Below are 16,416 nucleotides of genomic sequence, written 5' to 3' on the forward strand. Positions count from 1 at the left end.
CGACCAGCTGGTTTTCTGGTCTCTGCCGCACATACGTAAGGGTGGGGTGCATGTGGGAGACGTGCACGCATGTGTGGGGGGAGTGTAAGGGGGTTGTGTATGGATGCATGGGGTGGGATGCATGCATGCGCAGAGGCCACGTGGGGGGTTGCACGTGCATGCACAGGGAGCACTGGGATGTGCGTGCATGCATGGAGGGTGGGGCGCAAGTGGGGGGCATAAGCACATGCGAGGGGAGGCACATGGGGTTTTGCACCCATTGCATTATGGGTGTGTGTGCTTTAGGCACATGGCAATGTGAAGGTTAGCCATCACTGCCCTAAAGTATTCATAGTAAAGCAATGTTGTAAGGTTAAAATAAAGTGTTGTGAACTATCCAGAGTTATTTCTTGCTAGATAGGCAGCTATATAAATTTGATTAATAAATGAATAAACACTGCTTAAGCATGTTTTTCCTGTTGAAAGTATAAATGAGGAAAGGCTTTTCATTCAGTGACCATTTTTTCCTCCAGTCATCAGATCCTCATTGCAGAGATTAAAAAACAAGAACGTTTTGATGTTCCATCATTTTTTAGCAAAAATATATTGATATTGATGACTTTTGTTTTTATGTAAGTACCTTTGCAACTCCATTGAACATTATGTGATAAATCCTCAAGTTGGAGAAATAGATTCTTTCACTGACAATATTCCACTATTTCATTTGTTCATTTTATTTTAACAGGATGTAATGAAGGCCCAATTGATCTGGTATTTGTGATAGATGGATCAAAAAGTCTAGGAGAAAATAATTTTGAAATTGTCAAGGAATTTGTCTTGGGAATTTTGGACTTTCTTACAATATCTCCCAAAGCTGCACGTATTGGTTTGTTGCAATATTCCAGCCAGGTTCGCACAGAATTCACACTGAAACAATTCAAGACAGCCAAAGATATGAAGAAAGCAGTGACACAAATTAAATACATGGGGAAAGGCTCCATGACCGGGCTTGCACTGAAACAGATGACTGAGAGAAGCTTTACTGAAGCAGACGGAGCCAGGCGCATTTCAGCAAATGTTCCCAGGGTGTCAGTTGTGTTTACAGATGGACGTGCCCAAGATGATGCTTCTGAATGGGCAGCAAAAGCAAAGCAAAGTGGTAGGATGAATATTTATTAGAAGTGCAAACAGTAAAAGAAATACAAAAGAAAGCTACAAAAGCAACACTGCTATTACTACGTTATATACGGTATCAATTTTTAAATCTAGAGTTTTTTATTAACTTCTAGAAGGATTCTGGAGAATCTCTAGGAATGAAATACATACTACTTGTCTGATGTTAAGGAAGATTTGGAAATCTTACACTGGACTCAATATAAATTTTCCTTTTCCAAAGCTACATTTATTTCTGGCAGTTTTAATCCAAATGTATTTAGCGGAAATTAACTGTAGAATACAGTGATATATAATAACCAATTCATATAAATATTATAAGCATGAGCATTTATGAATTAATGTATCGATAGAATGCCAGTCCAAATTTCTTTACATTTGAGAGTCCCCTGACTATGATTATGCAATCATAGTAACAATAATAGGCAATGACTAAATACGTATTTTTACACCAAAGCCATTAGATGTAATCAACTTGTAAGAAATTTGAGGGACATTATATTTTGGTTTTGATCATGATAAATAAAAATAATAGGACTTAGCTTAATCAGAATTAATTTGCCCAGTTGATTTCTGTGATATTAAATGTAACTTGTCTCTTCTGAATTAGAACTCTTGCATTTTATTGTTGCTTTTGAAATACTCTGTAGATAAATTTTTGAATACAATTCTTTTCTATTAATTAATATTCCTTAAATGCGATATCTCAATCTTGAACTATATTATGAAATTAAACTTGTTTCATTTTTAGGAATCACTATATATGCTGTTGGAATAGGGAAATTGATTGAGGAAGAACTACGAGCAATTGCTTCTGAACCTGTTGAAAAAAATATTTTTTATGCTCAGGAATTCAAAGCCATGGAAGAGATCACTGAAAAACTGCAGAAAAGAATCTGTGAAGGTACTAAGTAAGCACCACATGATATTCTACACAAGAAACTATATAAAACTAACAGAGATAGAAATTTGGGGATCCATTGGATTTGGATGAGTAAGAGATTAAAATAAATAATTCTGCCCATTCTTTCTGAGCATCTGCATAACTGCTGGAATATATATAAAACACAATGAGCAATACACTAGTAGGACAAATAATATTTCTGTAATCTATCACTTACGAAGTGTATAACTTTATTTTAAGGCCAAAGTCATAAATTAAAGTATCTACTACTTCACTCACTTTAACAAAAATGACATGTAGAGCTCAAAACTCCATGAAAATCCTTCCCTTTTTACACACTGCATTATGATATATTGCTAAAAATTATCTAGGACTATTTATAAAAGAATGTGGGATGGATATTCTTTAATACAAATAAACTTTCCATACACTCCATTTGTGCAAGTCTCTGTGTTCTCAACACCATCCTTGGTCTGAAAAAGAAAAAGGTTTATTTGCTTACTGGTGTCAGCATCCATCATCTCTGATCGTTGGTCATTCAAGCTGGAGCTAATGGGAGACAGTCCAACTTCATGGACTGTCTTCTCATTCAATAAATACTAGAGTTATGGACTTTGTGGTCCTTCAGATTATTTCCTGTGTGCTTCCAAAGAATCATGAGGCACTTTTTTAAAAAAAAGTTATGTTACATATTTTCCATAAATCTCTGTGATCCTGGAAACATTTCCCAATATCTAAGATTATAAAATCAATATGAATGGCCCAGTTCACATCTGAATAGCCAAACATACAAATAACAAACCAACTATCCCTAATTTTATTTATATTCAAAACGTTCTAGCAACAATTTTTAAATTACAAAATCTGTTGCAGTATCTGGCTTGTTTGTGGCTCACTATTACAATCTGACTGCATTTGGCAATGTCCTATTTTATTTCATTTTTTCTAGATCTAAAGGATTACCAGGAAACAACAAATCGCTTTCATTCAATGAATTTACTTTCTGAAGGTTTGAAATTATCACTGTGCATATCGTTTTTATTCAGTTTGATTCTTTTACACTCTGCCCTTGCCAGAAAAAAAAGCTAACATTGTGTCATTTTTAGTGTAATAATACTTCTTCATTGCAGAATGTGTAGAGAAGGTTAACAGTTTTAGTGACACTTATGCCACATAGTTACTGATAACAGTAAAAGCAGCAGCAGTTTTGCCACATTTTGGTCAATATGGCACAAATGCAATCAAAAACCATATATTACCACACATGTACTAATTCTACCCTGTCCAGGTTAATATTTCTAATTGAGAAATAATTATGCAAATCTTTATATTCCTTAATATCCATCAATGGGGGTGGGGGGCTGTCTTTTTGAAAACATACACACAAAGAAACCACTTCATAAAAGGATGAAATATAATCTCACTTCTGGTCTCACTGTGTTGTCCTCTGTAGAACCCGAAACATCTACCTTAGCAATCACAGATGTTCTTTCCTGTTCCAATTTCGCTGTGCATCATAAATATCTTTTTAAAGAAAAGCAGTTATGGACAAAAACTTCAGGTAAAATTTATTTCCATTTAGACCATCCATTACTTTGTATAGCTATAATTTATTTCCTGTCATATTAAACAATTGTACTATGCATCCACTTTGATTCCCTGGGATTCTTGGATATGTTGTAGAAAAAGGCAGTTTCCCACTTATTATGTGTCTTTTTGCAAATGTGAAACCACTGAAATTCCATTTAGTAATTTGAAACACTTGTTTATAATTAGTCTTATCATCTAAACCTTGGGCAATTGCACTTTTATTATAGTGGTTACCATAACTCAGTATTAAAATACATGCATTGCATGGAACTATCCTCTTTTTAATCTCACATGGTTCTGTTTTCCTACAGCAATTAAAAAAGAGAGAGAAACTTTTCTAAAATTATTTTGTCATTCCATGAATTCAATATTTCCAATGAGTTCAATAGACTAAAAACAAAATATATTTTGTAGTGATTTTGTTCTTTCAATGAAAATATATTTCTCCTTAACTACCGTATTTAACCAAATACACTCCACTTGTTTTTTTTCCCCAGTAAATCCTTCAGATGACAAGAAAGACCTATGCAAATGTGAGAATCTTACAAATTTCCAGAATTTTGCAAATACTGAATTTAGGAAACTAATTCAGCAACATATCCTTTCTGTATATCTATTAATTTTTCATACAGATTTTCAAGTCAATATATTTGAAAATAAACTATATTTCTAGTTCTATATAGGGAAATAGTTGATTGCAAGAGGGGGGACGAGAGAGAGATAATAATGTCTAATCTTTGTTACTCCATAGTGCAGTTCTTCCCATACCTGGCAGTTATGTTCCAGATTACTATAGCTTTTGCTGGAATACACTAATTCTGTGACCAAAAGAAGCCCAACTATCTGCTGATACCGTAGTAGGGTTGTCTTTGAATACAGGCATACACACAGTCCAAACACACTTTGTCCCTAAACCCAATCCTATTCCATGGTAAGGAGATTAATTAAGGGGGTTACCTTGCCAGCTATTAATTTTATGTAATGTAAGTGTGTGCGCCTTCAAATTAGTATTGACTCCTAGCTACTGCCTGACTTCTATGTAACACAATACTTACTCAGATACTTACCCAATTGTCTGTCTGTCTGTCTATCATCTATCTATCTATCTATCATCTATCTATCATCACATTAATACCTATCATAATTATATAGGAACTTGAGGCAGCTCACAGAGCTAGTCTGCTATATTGATTAAGTACCAGGCTAGAAACCAGGAGACTGAGTTCTAGTCACAAAGCCAACTCAGTGGTCTTGGCTTAGTTACTCTTTCACAGCCCTAGGAAGGCAACAAAAAGCCATTTTCAAAGATCTTGCAAAGACAACTGCAGACCTATCCAGGCAGTTGCCAGGGATAAACAATGATTTGAAGGCACATATCCACAAAAAGGCAGCTCACAACAGAAGCAATTTAAATGTAAACCTAAGAATAAAACATAGACAAAACTGCTTTAGAAAATGCACCTACTGTAGGTTTAAATCTTAAAATGTTTTATGGAATTGTTTTAAGAAAGTTCTGGTGGTTGGCTAGAATTGAAGCCAAACATGCTTCTCATAGAAGGCTGTTCCAGAGGGCTGGGCTAACAATGGAAGTTCATTACTCTAACTTCTGAAAAATGGAATGATCAGCTGCTTTTCCTGGCATGATCAAACTGATCGGGCCCATTTCAGTGGAGATGAAATTGGTCTTGAAGGCTTCTGTTGCAAAGCCAAATATAGTACTTTCCCCATAGTTATTTTAAAATTTCTTGCAGAATTTGGCTGCTTGAATCCAGTTGACCACTAGATGGCAACAAAGAGCTTATTTCTTTGCAATTCACTGGATTTTGGCAGCCCAAATTTGGCATTTCTAATTCTGCCCACTGGCAAACTTTATATGGTTTATGTACAAACGCCCCACTCATTTTCTCATATTCTGTTCTTGTTCCAATCTATTAGTGTTTTAGTACAGAGGGAATTATGATGATGAATAATGCTAAATCTCAGTATTGGTTTTGTTGTCTTTTCACGAATGGCAGTGCCATGAGTATGTGGCCTACTAGTACACTGTAGCTAATGCATCACTCTTTAAGAACATTAATGATGAAGCTGAAGCACAAGCCCCCTCTAGCTGCAGTTTCAAAATACAGAACAGGGATTTCACACTAACGTCAAAATTATGTATTATCAAGACTCTTATTTTCACAACTAGGCTTTAAAAGCCTGAATTTTCCTTCAGAAAAGATGGAACAAAATGTCTTAGAATTATGGTATCTGGAGAACATGGTTGGGAATACTTTGGAGATGTAATGTTAGGGCCATGGCCATCTAAGGCACCAAATTTTAGGAGGTACTAATACTGCCTCTTCCTTGTAAATCAGTCTAAAAATACAAATCTCCACATGGATGGGAAGGGTCACCATCGGTCAATATTGCCGTGGGACACTATATACCTTTGAGCCCACACTGCAGCAAAAATTATTGGAAAACATTCCAAACATGATTCAAAGGCGGTTGAAATTGGCCAACAGAAAATACGTTGGGTAGATACTGCCAATGACAATAATGAGCTTATTTAAAGAAATAATCATCGGTAATTTTAGTGATACCCATCAGGTTGCATAAGGAACCAACTGAACAACAAACCATATTATATAAACTGCCATTTTATATTTGATCTAGATCAGCCAGACTTTCTCCCAAGTAGATGTTTATTTTATGGCTAGACGTCAGCCCCTGCACCGCCTCCAGTGGTGGCCACCCTCTCCCTGGCTTATGACAATCTTCACTAAAGCTTATTTTTAGGCACTTAAAAATCAGAGTAGGGTTTATTTTCAGTTTAGGCCTTATTTTCAGGTAAACAGTATTAGCAAAAGTTGCTGGCCTAAATATTTGTGCCAAAAGGAATCTGCTAATTTCTTTTTCAGTGATGATTTTATGTTCTTAAGAGAGACGCCTCAGTCTAAGCCAGTTCTGGATATTTTATAAGTACAATTAAAACCATTTAACTTCCAACATAGAAATGTAGAAAAGTGATATTTGCAAGAACTATTACAATGGGTTGCATCATATTTCTTTAGCATTCATTCCACAAGCCTAATTTTATGTGTGTGTGTATGTGTTTCATATTGAACGTAACACTGGATGTTTATCCTGTTTCACTTGATGCTTTTGGAAAAACCACAAACGGTATTACTATTGATGTGACTTGTATCATTTCTTGATCATTAGCTCCATAGGGATTTCTAACTCTCAGCTGTTTATTAAAAGCAAGAACAAAACACCACCTTCCCATTGCCAAAATGAAATATCCAAGAACTAATCAATACTGGATTTTTGGAAATACAATTATACACACAGCTAGCTCTGACTCTGACTCATTTCAGGGTTTTTCATTTTAAAAGAAGTAATTGTAGATTTCCCAAGCTTAGTAACTCTAGATTTCCCAAGTTTGTCCATTATATGTGTAGATATTCTGGATATTAAATATTGAAGCAGTTTAAAATTGTTTTCCTTAACTTGAAATTACTGGAAGAAATGTCAAAAAGAATAGAAGCATTGGAAAATCGATTAAGATACTAATAAAATGTCCTTAGCAGCAATGTACCTTTGTTGGATAATTACACACAAGAAAATGTATCAAAGCTATGTAGGTAGGTATGTTTTGCACAAAAAGGAGAATTTATAACTTCAGTAATACAGTGCCATGTAATAGTGTATTTTTGCATTGACGAAGATAAAATACAAACTTTTTAGAAAACTATTTTTTTTCAATTGAGAAGCTGTATGTTGTAAAATATTAGTATATAAAAGGCAATTTTTACTATTCAGAAATTTGGAAAGGCCAAATATTGTTCACTATTCATTGTAATAATGTACTGAATGGACGTAGTCAAACGTTATGTTACAATGGTGTTCTTGTGCTTCTCGTGTAGTGGTAATGCTAATATCCATAGTAATAGCAAATAATTTCTCTGTGCTTAAAACTTCCTATAGGCAGCACTTCTTCCCATAAGTGATTGATGATAGGAAAATTGGGAAGTAGTAACCAGCATATTTAAGGCACACTCCCTATGTTCATGTTAACCACTGGTATTTATATGTGGGATAGGGCTTGTGGATATAATGTATAAAATGTTATTTTATTGCTAGAATTATATACCAAAAATTTGAGTATTTTTATAAAACAACTCTCAAACAGATGTTATCACACAAATATTCTAACAGTGTTGGCCAACTTGGAGGAATGGATAGTCATCATATGGGGAAATTAATTCATTACAGAATGAATTATAGTATTATTATTTCAGAACAAATTAAGAAGTGCCTTAGCTGAATTATCCCAAAAATAAATTATGTTCAATAACCTTTTCCCATCATCTATTGTTTTTCTTTCAGTTGTTAAGTTATTCTGTTTGGCTTTCTTGATCTAAATAAAAGGCTGAATTTGCTTAACTATATCCTTATTTACTGTTAATGTGTGGAAGTTGCCCCAAGTAAGGTAAGGTAAATTCACCCTTACTGATAATACATAATGTGGTTGCTTGTTAAATTTTACTTTTTCTACAATATTTAAACAGGGCTTTTCTTTTTGCCCTCGCTTCAGCCTCAATTTTGTTTATTTTTCTCTCTCTCTTCCTAGCACACTTATCATTTCCTACCTAGCATTTTTTCTGCAACAGTATTCTGCAGCAGTACCAGCTTCTACAAAGAGTTGCAAGTCTCTCAGCACATTCAGAATTTTCCATACTGAATGTGAAACACTGCATAGCCTTAATTAGAAGATGGTTGGTTCCCTCCTTCCTGCATTTATACAATTAAGTGACTCTAGATGGTTTCTAATCACAAAATTAACCATGTTTAAAAAAAACTGTTCGAATGCGCTGTACAATCTGAATATGTTTACATATGTACATACACATTTATGAAGTAGGTGCTTCAAGATGGATGAGAAATCTGGATATTGTAGATTGAGTTTGTTTGTATTTTTTTTGCCATATCTCTATAGGTAAATACAGAACTCAATCAGGGGAGCCAACTATGGCTATATTCTTTAATCCCATTGATCTTTAACTCCAAATTAAATTATTTTATTTAGACCTTAACTATTTAATTTCTCCATCAAACTTTGCATACAACTTGTTGTGTCTTACTTATAAAAACTCATACCAACAACAGATGTAAAGCCAGTTTTATTACACAAAATGTAAAGTTTATTAATTTTACTTCTCACTGGTTTGTTCTGGCATGCTTCTAATGATGTCAGAGTCACCTGTTGGGGAAAACATCATATTTCAGTATCAAAATTTCATAAACACCTTTGTCATGTACAGTATACTGTATTACAAAATTTTTCTTAATAACCTTATAGATCATATTACAAAGTTCAATTAGTTAATGTAACTTGCAGGTAAAAATCAGAACTAGGAAGACCAACTAGCTCTGAGGACACAGTGCAAAGTGGTAATATAGCGAATGTCTAGCCTGCCCTGATTATTGTACAAACCAGAACAGCGAGAATATTCGCATTTAATTTTGCATTAAGATAAATTGACTTCTCACATCCTATACATAGTTTCAATTCTTAGCCTCTGATAAATTACTTTCTAATGCACTTTAAGAACCTACACAGCAAAGAGTGAATTGTATTAGTTACCAGATGCTTAATTCTAAAATTATTTGCACCACTGGACCTACATACAGGTCAGGTATCAATTTCAATGTCCTCCTGACAAACATATTTTCTTCTGATCAGGAAAAAGCTTATTTTAGTGAGAATATATGTTTTGGGTGTTTATTACATTTTAAGATGTTGCTATTAGTTTATGAAAATTTAAGTAGCAAACTATCATGTTCCCATCAAAGTCACAAGTTAAGATTAGCAGGGAAGAATCTAATGGCATTGCAATTACAGCAAGTGTTCAAGGGGCAACAGTCAGAAGTTGACCTTTCCCAATGAAAATGCCTTAGTTATGGACCTTTCTCCCTAGTGTAGTCTGACTTGCCCCGGGTTCTCATTTTTTAGGAAACAATTGAAGAGATGCCAGGTATAACTACTACTCTGAGGCCACATTATCTTTAAGACTGCCTATTAAGGTTTTGTACAGGCAACCCTCCACATATGCCCATAATTGAGCCCAAAATTTCTGTTGCTAAGCAAGACAGTTATTAAGTGAGTTTTGCCCCACTTCACTGTCTTCCTTGCCAGAGTTAATTTAACGACTGCTGCTGTTAACATGGTTGTAAAGTGAATCTAGCAACTGACATAAATGAGTCAATTGCCTAGCATCTGAGTTTTGATCACATGACCATAGGAATACTGCAATGATTTTAAATATGAAAAGTGGTATATAAGTCACTTTTTTCAGTGTGGCCGTAACTTTGAATGGTCACTAAATGAAGTTGAGCACTACCTGTATTTACTGATTCAACCAATTGTCATTTAACCTGACAGGTGCACTGGCATTTTACAAAATAACTCACTATCACAACATCTTATTTTATAGTTCTTAAACCACACATGAAATAAGATTATACGATTTTTGCTTTACAAACACTACAGATTTTGCATTAGCATACCGAAGTGCAGAGTTTTCCATTGAATAAAATTGATGAGAGAATCCTAGTGAATAGACAATGATAAAGGCAAATCCAATTTTAACAGTTCCAGACACAGAGATATTAAATACTACATACATACCTGGGTCAATTATAGCAAGTGTACATACTCTGTAGTACTTCCCACAAGCTGTTCCCAGTTCAATATTGTTGCCACTGTAGTGATGCACACCAGTTTTGGCCAACATAGCATAGTACTCAATTTCTGATTTTCTAAAGGTACAGAAATAAACATAGTGTACTTATTTGGCTTTGTTCCAGATTAAGTCACATTTTACTTCTATGGAATCTCCTGTTAGGACATTAACAATTAATGTTTATTCATTTCATTTATTTATTAAAACATACAGCCATCGGTTTATCAAAACGAACTCTGTACAGTGAACAAAATAAACACGCACTACAACTATTTAATTCAATCTCAATTTACACTGCATTAATTTTTATGGGACTAATGCATTAAGAAGACTAGATTCTATTTTAACCTGGAATACAGGTAGGAACTTAGATTTGAGGAGTAAACTGAGTTTCTTCCTGTTATTAACCAGAGACCACTGATGCTGGCAATATTTTTGCAAAATAGAATCTCATAAATGCTTTATACATTATATATCCATAATTGCTATATGCAAGCAGAACATACTTTATACATTCTAATACAAGAGTATAATACATTTCCCAGAAGCATATCAACCTACAAAGGGATCATAGTTTTCTTCCATTATATATATTCAGAACTTTTATCTTCACATTACCCTATCACAGTGATGGCGAACTTATGGCACGCATGCCACAGGTGGCACGCGGAGCCATTTGTCAGGGCACGCGAGGCGCTGCCATGTCAGCCAGCTGAATTCACCATTTTTAAAAGCCATTTTTTCACCCTCCCCAGGCTCCAGAGGCTTTATAGGAGCCTGGGCAGGGCGAAAAGAGCCTCCCCCGCCCCCCCCGGAGGCCCTCCGGAGGCTTCAGGAACTGTCCGGAGGCTTCCCTGAAGCCTTCGGAACGCTTAAAATGACCCTCCGAGCAAACCAGAAGTGACTTCCGGTTTGCTCGGAGGGTCGTTTTAAATGCTCCGAAGGCGTCAGGGAAGCCTCCGGACGGTTCCTGAAGCCTTCGGAGCGTTTAAAAAGACTCTCCGAGCAAACAGGAAGTCACTTCCGGTTTGCTCGGAGGGTCATTTTAAACGTTCCAAAGGCTTCAGGGAAGCCTCAGGAGGGCCTCCAGGGGATGGGGAAGGCTCTTTTCACCCTCCCCAGGCTCCTATAAAGCCTCTGGAGCCTGGGGAGGGTGAAAAAAGCACGTAAAATGGGGGGGGGGTTGCGCCCGTTGTGTGCGCATGTGCACTGGGGGGGTTCGCGCATTGCATTATGGGTGCAGCACGCCCGCACACGACCCCCCCTGCGCTCCCCACTTGTGGCACACGAGCTAAAAAAGGTTCGCCATCGCTACCCTATCACATATAGTAGTCTTCCTGCTTTTTTAAAAAAAAACAAATTAATAACATACAAGATCACAAAACCAGTGTTGGAATGTCTCATCCAACCTCCCTTCATTGTTGAAATCTAATTTCAGCAAAAAATTGATATCCAGTATCTAGTTGTTTAATATATTTGAAAACCTATATAAAAAAGTAAAAGAAGATTGATAAGTAGATTAGATTTTTTGCGTTTGATGATAAAACATTTTCATTAATACTATAAGAAAGCAACTCTTTTATGTGATCCTTTAATAAAACTACTAATCAAAAAATGCACACTTACCTCAAAGCAGGACAGTTATTGGCTAGGATAACCAACTTGGCTTTGCCCTGTCGAATCATTTTCAGAGTTTGTTTATATCCAAGTACATATTTACCACTTTTCATAACCAGCTGAAGTCTAGAGTTTATGGACTCTAAAGACTTTTTCTGTTTAAAAAAAAGAGTGAATGTATAGAGCGTTTTCTGCAGTCATTAAATTTTTATGCTGCCCATCTCACTGCAACATTGAGCAGCTTACAATATAATAAAAAGTAAAAAAGATTACAAAAGGCAATTAAAACTAGGGTAGTTAAATGGGAAAGCTAAAATCCAAGATGATGGGGAACCTGTGGTTTGGGATCTTCTCTATGCCATCGGCCACCCTCAACATAGCACACTCTGTTGGGGCCCTAGGTCAGATAGCAGAGCCCAAGTTCTCAGGCTCTTCCCAGAACCTGAAAACCTGGGCTTTGCTGTCTGACCTAGGCCAGGAGTGTTGGGGTAGACTTCATCTCCAGCAGGAGAGCATTCCAGAAGCCAGGAGACATAGCAGAAAAGGCCCTTCTCCTGGACCCTGCCAATTGAAATTCTTAGGCAGAGGGGATCCAAAGTGGGGCCCTTCTACTGAAGCAAGCAGGGTGGGCTAGTCCCATCCGGATGTCATGGCTCTTCAGAGACCCTGGAGCCATGCTATAAAGGGCTTTAAATATAATGATCAACATATTGAATTAGACCAGTGAACCATATGAAACTGACAACCAATGTAATATATGCAACAGCAGTATCCCATGTGCCATTAAAGAGGCCTCCAGAACTGCCACATTCTGTACCAATTGCAGCATCTGAACACTCTTCAAGGGTAGCCCCATGAAGAGCATGTTGCAATAATTCAACAGAGAGAAGATCAGAGCACGAGTGGCAGGCCACAGGGCTCATATTCCTGGAAAGGATGCAACTGGCACACAACACAAAATTGTGCAAAGACTCTCTTAGCTCTTCTATTATACATAATCTATCAAAATACCTTGTCTACTTTCTCCCTAGATCCTGGCTCTGTATGTTGACATCACCACAAAATGTAACATTTTATTCAATATTAATAGTTTGCAAGTTTTTTTAACATGATAGAATGCAATCAAAATATCTAAAAATCCCATTTAAAACACAACTAATATTTGTTGAATTTTCTCTTTCTCAAAAGCTCTGTCAAGAATTATTAGAACACAATCGTATCTTCCAGCCTTAAAAACTAAGTGGCTTGGGAGCAAAAGCGAATTATGTGTATAATTCTATTACAGTTCTTGTTCAATCCTCAACCCAAGCCATAAAGAATAACTTTAAGAGAGAATTCATAATATGAAGTGCTTAACCAGTAGTGTTAAATGAATCCAAATAGTGTTTTCTTTTCATCCTAATGTTTTCAAAAATTAAAGCTTCCTTTAAAATGCCTATAAACTGAATGCATTTATTCAAAAGCATGTCAGTTTCAGATGGATTGATTTTTCTTAATAAAGCCAACTTTAAAACTCAGTAACAGTGCAAGATTGGAAGATATGGAGACCTGGGTCATAAAATCGTCCAGAGTCAGATAATGACTGAATGGATATTACCATCATAATAATCATCTTGCCACTACACCCTTATTGGTGACTATTGACTATATATTTTAGGACATTTTAATGTATATTTTACCTTTACATTAAGCAATCCAAACTCATTTAAACAGCTGTGGCAAAAACCCGGGCCACAAACATTTTTCCCAACTGCAACAAAGCCGCGATCTTCCATATAAATCCTGTCAGCATGTGCGCATACTCGGCACAGATGGTACCGGCACCAGCACGCAGCAAAACCTACGGCCATCACCCAAAGACCTACAGTGACTCTTACATGATTCTATATCTCATAGCACCTTTCTTTGCCACTCCATAGGACACCCGGCATGGGAGCAATAACTAGGGCAGAAAGCTCCGAAATGGACCGGGCCTTCTAGGACGCTAAAGAAGGCCCAATCGCTATTGCGTAGCTGTTATCCGTGCCTCTTCCGATGAGCAACCCTCCACCCCGTTTGATCAGAAATTTGCCGTCTCGGGTCAGAGGCCTCTCCAATCGTTGGAGCGCTGCTATCTCTGGCCTCGGGATCCCCTTTTATCGCCAGGTCAGCCAGGTTGGTGGCAGGCACGCTCACTCACCGTCTTCTTGGCGGCCACCATCTTGCCGGCTCACGTCGGCCCTGCCGTTGCCTGCGCAAAAGGGAGAGAGTCAACACTGCGGCCGAGCACAACCGTTTACCACCCGCCAAACGCACCCCCGCTCAAGGCGGCCCCCTCCTCCAAAGGCCCAGCTCACCAGAGGAGCCCCTCCAAGATGGCCGGGAAACGAGGAAAGGAAGGAAGTCTCTCACGGCAACGCGGAGGACCACGCGGGTCAGCGACTCTCGCGAGAGGAGACAACTCGTCCCTCCCGTCCGAAAACCCTCGCTGCTTTCTGGCTTACATTGAGGATGCGCGCGCAACAATGGCGAGACTGCCGCGCTTCATAAAACTAGCGACTTTTCATAGGTTTATGCGGGGCGTGGTTCACAGTGCAAAGGGTAAAGCAGTGTTTCTCAACCTTAGCACCTTTAAGAAGAATGGACATTAAGAAGAATGAATAATCGGAGGATGTCAGTTTGGCTGTAGAGAACTGCTGCATAAAATGTTAGGGTTCATTATTAGCATTTTTAACATTTTAGCATAGCATCTTTGCGTCCTTTTCAACTTTGGGAAACCATGTTTTCCTTTGAGCAAAGCAATTTCCTTTAATGTACAAAAACTAGCCCTTTCAGGGGCTGTTAGGCAATAGGGCTGTACTGTATTCTGAAGCCCTTCATTACAATTGCAAGCTTAAAGAAATAGATGGGAAAGGAGATGAAACATTTTAAGTGTGGCTGTCTTTTCTCAAGTCTTACAAAGGAAAGTCTTTATTGTATATCAATGTCTTTTATAGCTTGATTTGTTTCTTTGACACATTACCTACATTTCTCCTGCTTGAGCTGGACTAGAAGACCTCCCAGCTTTATTCTATTCTAAATCTAGTGTGTTTCATTTGTTTTTATACAGTATACAAAGACTTCACCTCCTTAATGCCTTTTGCTTTGCCTCAAGTATTTGTGGTTTGTATGGTAGGTGATGGTGATGGAAAAGCTACTTTACAAAGATACTGGGTGTATTTCTAATTCTGAGACTAGGTACTTTTTAACTCCACATGAACTTGGGTGCCTGAGTTTTATGGATAACAATTAAATGTAGAGAGTTTTGTCTCTGGAGGAAGGAAAGTCCAAATTGATACTGTATTTGGAATCCTGAATATTTTCAAATGAAAATTAGCACCATACTCTTACTTGGATTATTATCCCAACAAACTGGCTCAATTAACATGCAAAATGTAAATCTCTTTAAAATCTTTAATTTGCAAAATAGAGAGCATTTGGATTGAGGGACATGTGCATGGATTTGTTTTAAGGAGTGAGTTTTAAAGCGTTGCAATGGGGAAATTGTGACATTAACAAGTACTGTATAATTTCATTGGTAAACAGTTAAAAACACACCCAAAATGTGGATACCACCGTATAAACTGAAAGGTAGACATACAAGATGGGCATTGTGATTGCTAGGAAAAGATAATCCCAGTTTCTCTAACTTTCATTGATAAGGCACAGTTTTTAGGGGAAAGGAATTTGGGTAGCAAAGTCTCTAATTTAATTACCGGTATCTGCTGTGTTCCCTATCTGCTTTGATCTCAGCAACTAGGGAAAGTCCATTCTAGATCCATACATTTCTGCTGCTTTCTTCAAATTAAGCTTAAAATTACCATTCCATCAGGCTCTTACCTTGAGTAGAAGTACACAAATTTTTGTCTCAACAAGTGCTACCATGTTGGAGCTTTTGGCCATGGAAGCTAAGTGGGACCAGCTTGCTAAAGAAACAATGGGTAAACAGCAGTTCTCCAGATTGGATTGAACAATGAAAAGATATCATAGAAAAACACAATGGCAAATCTGTGTCATGTTGTTCCAAAAACTGCATGTTTGTTAAAGTGTAGAAACAAAATTATATATATATATATATTGTGGGGGGAGGATAATGGGTATGGGATTAGAAAAAGTGTTTGGCAAGATTCATGAAAATCAAAGAACGGAAACATAATGGGGAAGGTAGATGAGCCACTTTGAAAATATTATTGTACTAAATTGAAGAATGAAACAGTTCTCTATGAAATAGTGAGATCTGAGTTAAAGAGATCCATCAAACTTTGGTCCTACCTAAAACATATTATTTTTATAAACAGGGATGAATAATTGATAACTTAGACATTGTGGAATGTAAAATTTGTATTGTCCAACTTATCAAAGAAGCACCTTTGAACATAAATGCTAACCACCATCCTATTTTGT

General features: G+C 36.9%; 2 protein-coding genes across 4 annotated transcripts in view; one reads left to right on the plus strand and one right to left on the minus strand.

The window, feature by feature from the left end:
- MATN2 (matrilin 2) overlaps positions 1-16,416 on the plus strand; it is a 205,077-nt gene that overhangs the window by 21,056 nt on the left and 167,605 nt on the right. Inside the window, exons 13-18 of one of the 3 annotated variants that reach the window (XM_081952155.1) lie at positions 725-1,138; positions 1,904-2,056; positions 3,006-3,065; positions 3,510-3,617; positions 4,144-4,240; positions 7,150-7,993. In XM_081952155.1, the coding sequence (XP_081808281.1) occupies positions 725-1,138; positions 1,904-2,056; positions 3,006-3,065; positions 3,510-3,617; positions 4,144-4,240; positions 7,150-7,204 (887 nt within the window). In that variant the 3' untranslated portion in view covers positions 7,205-7,993. Of the gene's footprint in view, positions 1-724; positions 1,139-1,903; positions 2,064-3,005; positions 3,066-3,509; positions 3,618-4,143; positions 4,241-7,149; positions 7,994-16,416 lie in introns of those variants that run through there. The other 2 variants (XR_014175311.1, XR_014175310.1) reach the window with 2 other exon arrangements.
- RPL30 (ribosomal protein L30) lies at positions 8,797-14,434 on the minus strand. Its single transcript, XM_081952176.1, has 5 exons — positions 14,331-14,434; positions 14,174-14,224; positions 12,004-12,149; positions 10,323-10,453; positions 8,797-8,894 (listed from the first exon to the last, which is right to left on the minus strand). The coding sequence occupies exons 2-5, from the start codon at positions 14,192-14,194 to the stop codon at positions 8,845-8,847; spliced, it is 348 nt and encodes a 115-aa protein (XP_081808302.1). The 5' UTR covers positions 14,195-14,224; positions 14,331-14,434; the 3' UTR covers positions 8,797-8,844.

This window comes from Natrix helvetica (assembly GCF_964273705.1).
Source record: "Natrix helvetica genome assembly, chromosome: 4".
NCBI lineage: Eukaryota > Metazoa > Chordata > Lepidosauria > Squamata > Natricidae > Natrix > Natrix helvetica.

What these genes read in the sequence shown, in the direction of transcription:
- RPL30 (XM_081952176.1), bottom strand. Translation starts at nt 14,194, where the DNA reads ATGGTGGCCGCCAAGAAGACG. An exon ending in AATAACTGTCCTGCTTTGAG is followed by an intron (nt 10,454 to 12,003) that starts GTAAGTGTGCAT and finishes CTGTACCTTTAG; the next exon opens with AAAATCAGAAATTGAGTACT. An exon ending in ACTTGCTATAATTGACCCAG is followed by an intron (nt 8,895 to 10,322) that starts GTATGTATGTAG and finishes TTTCCCCAACAG; the next exon opens with GTGACTCTGACATCATTAGA.